A 6,075-nucleotide genomic window follows, 5' to 3' on the forward strand; every position below is an offset into this window, starting at 1 on the left:
AGAACTGAAGGCCGACCGACACCAAGGGGGAAGCGCTGCCTACGCCGATCCCCTTCCATCGATCTCTGTTCCAAACCCCCTCAGAGATAGCCCAAGCGCATTAGGAGCGAGGATCGTCTTCAGATGATGCCCCCCGTTCGGGACGCGTGAAAGGGCAAGGCGCCCCAAGGCAACGTGTCTCCCGAACGGATCAACCGACAGTTCTCAGAGGAGATCTTACAAGACCCTCTGCCCAGACACTACACTCCGTTGGCGATCGGGACGTACAACGGATCGACAGATCCAGATGATCATCTGGATTGGTTCAACAATGAAGCCACGCTGCACTAGTACATGGACGGAGTGAAGTGCAGAGTCTTCCTCACAACTCTCACAACCCCTTTGGGTAAACTTATTCCTAAGGATAAGAGTATTAAGATCGAGATGAAGGCTAGACTTTCTTTCCTTAAGACGATATTGTCACACCTAGGTGCTTACCGTTTATTGGCAATTGTCTCCAAAAATACAACGACTTATGTCTTAAAATAGGAGCACTCCAAATTTCAAGCCCTGTCGAACTTTTGAAGCCTTGAAACTCTTAAGAGATGAGAGAGAGAAGAGAACACGATAGGAGAATTCACAACTTGAGAATTGAGTGGGTTGAGTGGAAGGAATGAAGTTTGTTTTATAGGGATGAAAGGTTACTCCCAAGAGATGAAAGATTTCTTCCTAGAGGTGAAAGGATATGGGATGTGTCTTTTCCCTTAAACCTTTTCACTTAAACATTTTCATTACGATTAATTAATTTAATTGATTAATTTGATTAACTATTTACTTAATCTATTGTAAATATTAATTAATCAATTAATTAATATCACAATGATTAATCTTTTAATCAACCAATCAATTAATCAACTAAATTAATTATAATTTTCATACCCCTCAATGATTCCTACATACTCGAGTTAGCATTCATCCATGAATCCAACTCGTATGTGAGTCAAACTTTCGTCCGATCATATTAGACCAACCCTTCATTAGACATTAATTTTCTTATTCATTCGAAAAATTGATTTACGACGATCTACTCGCGAAATAATCGTCTTATCCCTATTGGTCACCAAAACCAATTTTCCAACACGAACTTCACAATGCATGCTACTTGGAAGCTTGAGCAAACCCAATGATAGGTTTCTACTGAAGGTAATCATAAATCCCTATCCTAACTAATCTCAGGAGTAGGATGGCTAGCATTGTTCCTAACTAAGAACAAAAAAAATTGCAGTGGAAGCTATTTTGTGAAGTGCATAAAAAATGGTTTTCACCTGAGTTCATCTCCCTTTAGTGTACTCCATGTTTGTCCATTAGTCAGACATTTGGACCAGTATAATATTCCTACACTTGCTCATGAACAACTGGTCTAACTTGGGTTTTCTTTAGCAGTGCATTATTGGCATGGTCACACGGCATAAAATATGTACGTGCAAGTCCTTAAAATTTTTTTTTGCCTTGAGCATTAATATAAAATATCAATCATCTTTTCCATTTGCCAACTGCTTTTGGCTGTCTATGTTATGCTCTTCTCTATAGAAGTTCCATAATAATATTAGTATAATGAAAACATATCTAAATGACCCTAGCAATTTAATGGTCCCTTTTTGCTGTCTATGTTATGTTCCTCTCTATAGAAGTTCCATAATAATATTAGTATAATGAAAACATATCTACATGACCCTCGCAATTTAATGGTCCTACGTAGAGCTCAGTGACAAGATAAAATCCTTGTAAGCAACCTTAAATGGGTGTGATTTGTTGGCTTCCAGAGCATTTGTAATATAATCAATTTGGTGACAAAAGGTAATTCGTCTGCCCTAGTGCCTCCGCCAATTTATCACTAGATCAACATGAACGAGGTAAATCATGGATGACTATTATTCATTAGTGCAAGTGGTTAAGGCATGGGAAAGTCATGCCAGACACGTCAAGTTTCAACCCCAAGTCCTCATGTGGCAATACCTCATATCTCAACCATCGCACCATCCCAAGAATGTGTCTATATATATATATATATATATATACACACACAATTTTGACTCTAAAGAGTGGTGGTTTGTGAATAGGAAACATGCTACAGATAATTAGAGTAAATATCATGATATTCATTTTACAGAGACTTCGTGCAAATGGGAGAAAAAATATGGAGAAGAATTGAAAGAACTTATTTATCTATTTTTCTGTTGATAAGGTGCTTCAAATTGAAGATCTGAAGGAGGTATGACTTTGCTCTGCATGTACAGTTCGTCTAAGCATTACTTTGAATGTAATATTAGTTGATGTGTTTTTAAATTTATTTAATTATTCCATGGTCCATCTATGGATGACATATCTCTGGTTATACAATGGATGACAAATCATTGCTCTGCATATACACTTAATGATCTGGTGAACTCAACTAACTTATCAAAACAATTTTTTTTTTTTTTTAACTTGCCTGAAGATACATGTGATGTGATTTTGATTCCTTATATTTTTTTGGTTGCATCCTTTTTCACTGTAAACCATATGATAAACAAGTTCTTTTATGAAATATGAATGGAGCTCAGAAGCATCTTCATCTAAACAAGCTAACTTTCATATTTACACCATATTTGTACTAATCTGTAGGCTTCCAGTCATAGTATCTTAAGGAACTCCTGAAAATTTTAATATTGATTCCCATGGACTTGAGTTCCTTGCCTCCTGTTAAGAACCTAATCGTAAATACTAGGCTCCCAATAGTATATACCATGTATTGCAAGGTATATAGTGTAATTTTAGATTGATGAATTATAAACATAGGTAGAGGAACTATCATAGAGGAAAAACTCTAATGTTTTCCCCCATTAATTCCTTCACCTCCAACTAGTCCAATAATCTATTCCAAACCTTTACAAAATAGTTTGGGAACACCATCAGTATTCAATGAGCAGACTAGTAAGTTCTAGACATTTGTTGTTTCTTCTTGCCCCTTCTTTTCAGGTGGCATCAAACTATTTGTCTGCAGGATTCTCCCTTTAGTATCATCAACATGGTAGAGCTTTTCCACTCAGATTACATGATTCCATTTTTTACACAATTACTTTTTGGAATTGTATAGGATTCCTTATTAGTAATTGTAGCTCTATTTATTTTACTACATGCAATTTCTTTCCTTTTTTCTTATCATCTTTTCTTGTTTGTTCTACTGAACTTCGATGTTAAACTCTCTATTTAGCATTTTTGCTCTCTTACATTGCTTTTACTTCATTTGTAACTATGCTTTAGTTTTGCAGGCTTCTGCATTAGATGAAAATAGACACTTTGATACTGTATAATCAAGTTCCTGCAACTTCATCTTGATTTTCTCTTTGTAATGCAATAATCAAGTTCCTTCAGAAACATTTTAGCAATGCCTGCTAAATGCCGTATGACAGAATCTGAAGCTTTTACATTGTAGCTAGGGCGGAAAACGAGTCAAGCCGAGCCGAGCCGAGTTTTGGAGTGTTTAAGTTTATTTAATAAGATAACCGAGCCGAGCCGAGCCGAGCTTAAAATGAACCAAGCTTTTGAAATGAGTGTTTAAGTTTGGCTTGGTTTATTTTTTATGAACTTGAGCTTATTTGAAGCTTGGCTTGAGCTTGATTCATTTAGATGTTATCAAGCTCTCAATTCAAGCTTGGCTTGAGCTTGATTCGAGCTTGGCTTGAGCTTGGTTTGAGCTTAGTTCGTTTAGATGTTATCAAGCTCTCAATTCAAGCTTGTTTGATTGTTTGAAACTTTTAATTGTTTGATTAGTTATTAAGATTAATAATTTAAATTTATTTATTTATTTTATTTTATTTGATTGTTTATTTAAAATATTGAAAAGAGTTTTATTAATAAATATGGTTCATGAACATTGTTCACGAACGTTAATGAGCTGAACACATGTGTGTTCAAGCTTGTTTGTTTAGTTTAACGAGTTGTTCAAGTTTGTTTGTTTAATTAATCTTATGTATATTGAACGAACATAAATAAGCTCTTACCAAATCAAACATCAAACTTGTTCACGAACGTTTGATTCATTTATAACAATTGCATACATTTATAACGAAGGTAGAGACCTCTGTTTTTGCTGTTTTCTGGATGGACAGTCGAGAAGCCACAAGATGGCAGCCCAATAAGAGTTAATTAAAACTTTAGCCCATTAAAAGCCAGTGCCTGCTGTGGGAGAGCAAAGCGGAACGGCATGGCTCGCTTCCTTAAACCCTTCTCCCTACCCGGCCCCTCTTCCTCCCCTCGACGATCCTTCCTCGCCGGCGCCGGCGACATCCACTTAGCGTTTGACGACAACCTCCTCCGCATCCTTCGCAATGAAATCACCTATCTGTCCAACTACCTTCCCTCGCGTCCGGTATCTCTCACTGGCCTCGCTCACCCCCGCTTTGCGTTGATGCCCCTTTGGATACTTTGGTATGATCGGAATATCCCCCCTTCATTTTTTTTATGCAGCTTCCGCAGCGCTTCAAGTGGTTCTCCATCGAAGACCACCCCGGCGAGCAGTGGATCCGCCTCCGGAACGAGAACGGCGCCGAGGAGGTCAAGGTGGACGCCACCATGTTCGACGGCGCCGAGCCATTACCTCTCGCGTCAGCCCCGTTATTCGAAAAGGTGGAGGCCATGGAACGCGGCGCCCGCCCCCGCATTAGCCTTATAGTTGAGGTTGCCCGCGCCGAGCCTGCCGACTCGGTTCTCGAGTTCATCTGCTCAGCTTGGCCTGACTTCCTTGAGGTTCAGATGATGTTCCCTCTGCGCCGAAAGAGCGCCGCTGTTCGCCCTTACATGGGTCGTGATTTCAAGTAATATTTCATCTTTTTAATGAAGAAAAGTACTCCTTTTTGTTTCCCTATTTATAGTTTGAGGTTATATATTATAAAATGATTTGTTAGGGATTTAGAGAAGGATTTGCGGAGTCGGGTGACTTCATACTTGGAGAAACAGGGGGTGGATGATGAACTGGCCGAGTTCTTGCACGAGTATATGGCCAACAAGGACAAAGTGGAGCTGCATCGATGGTTGAGGATGGTCGAGTCTTATGTCCAGAAGTAGAGAGGTTCTTCCCCAATTTGCTAGTTTGAATTGTTTTCTCCTCCATGAATCTAGACTCTGCTTAACTTATTTCTTGAATTTGTTCACAATTTTATAGTGCATTCCCCTAAAAGGATGGTTATGGTGAATTTCTTTCATATAATATTTGCAATCTTATACTGAAATTATTCACGATTCATAATTGGATAAAGTTTCTAATACTTGAAACAACTTGTACAATTATTTAAATTGAGAAAAAATATGGTTAAATACTTGTTGGATGATTGCAATCTTGGTACCGAGTGTGTGTGTGTTTATTATTTTTGGCCTTTGTTTGATCTTGCAATTCATGGGAATGATGCCAATTTAAAGTATGCATCACTATTAGAACATTAAATGCAAGGTTTTTTTTAGTTTTAGCCGTACTTCTGTTTTTCATTAAAGAAAATTTGAGTGAAAGCTATGTTGTTTCTAGTCCATGTTTGCCTTGTGCCTTTCTGGGTTTCAATTCATTAATCTTGGCATTCCACTTTACCACAACGTGTCACATATTTTTGTTGGATCAAAGGTATTTCCAGATTTTGAAAATGATCAAATCAGTTGTTTCTCGCATTGAATTTTGTGAAAAGATATTCATAATGAGTTCAATTGCCATTATCAAGATGCAAAAGAGATGGTTTGAGAGTTGGTGCCATCCAAATAAAGCATATAAGAACCAATTTAACATGGTGAAGCATCGACCACAAGATTAGGGATTAATATTTTATTTAGAATTGTTCTGGAGTACTTTATTCTCACTTCTAAAAATTTTACATCAATTGCCAACTTAAGTTGTAGTATCCTTGACTTATCTAGACTAAGCTATCCATCTTATATGGCTTAGGTAACTCAGTCTAAATTTAACACAAATTATGCTGAAATTCAGTTGAGAGAGACTAAAGTTTATGTTGGCTGGCCAGTCAACTGGTCTTCCCATCACATGGTTGATCAATTGATGATAACCAATTTTAC

The 6,075-nt window shown here is 37.6% G+C and overlaps 1 protein-coding gene across 1 annotated transcript; it reads left to right on the forward strand.

Annotated features, from left to right (window-relative positions):
* Positions 1-4,205: 4,205 nt before the first annotated feature.
* LOC122016272 (uncharacterized protein At2g39795, mitochondrial-like) lies at positions 4,206-5,197 on the forward strand. The gene is made up of 3 exons (XM_042573509.1): positions 4,206-4,390; positions 4,489-4,835; positions 4,926-5,197. The coding sequence occupies exons 1-3, from the start codon at positions 4,226-4,228 to the stop codon at positions 5,083-5,085; spliced, it is 672 nt and encodes a 223-aa protein (XP_042429443.1). The 5' UTR covers positions 4,206-4,225; the 3' UTR covers positions 5,086-5,197.
* The last annotated feature ends 878 nt before the right edge of the window (positions 5,198-6,075 follow it).

Source organism: Zingiber officinale, chromosome 8B, assembly GCF_018446385.1.
Source record: "Zingiber officinale cultivar Zhangliang chromosome 8B, Zo_v1.1, whole genome shotgun sequence".
Taxonomy (NCBI): domain Eukaryota; kingdom Viridiplantae; phylum Streptophyta; class Magnoliopsida; order Zingiberales; family Zingiberaceae; genus Zingiber; species Zingiber officinale.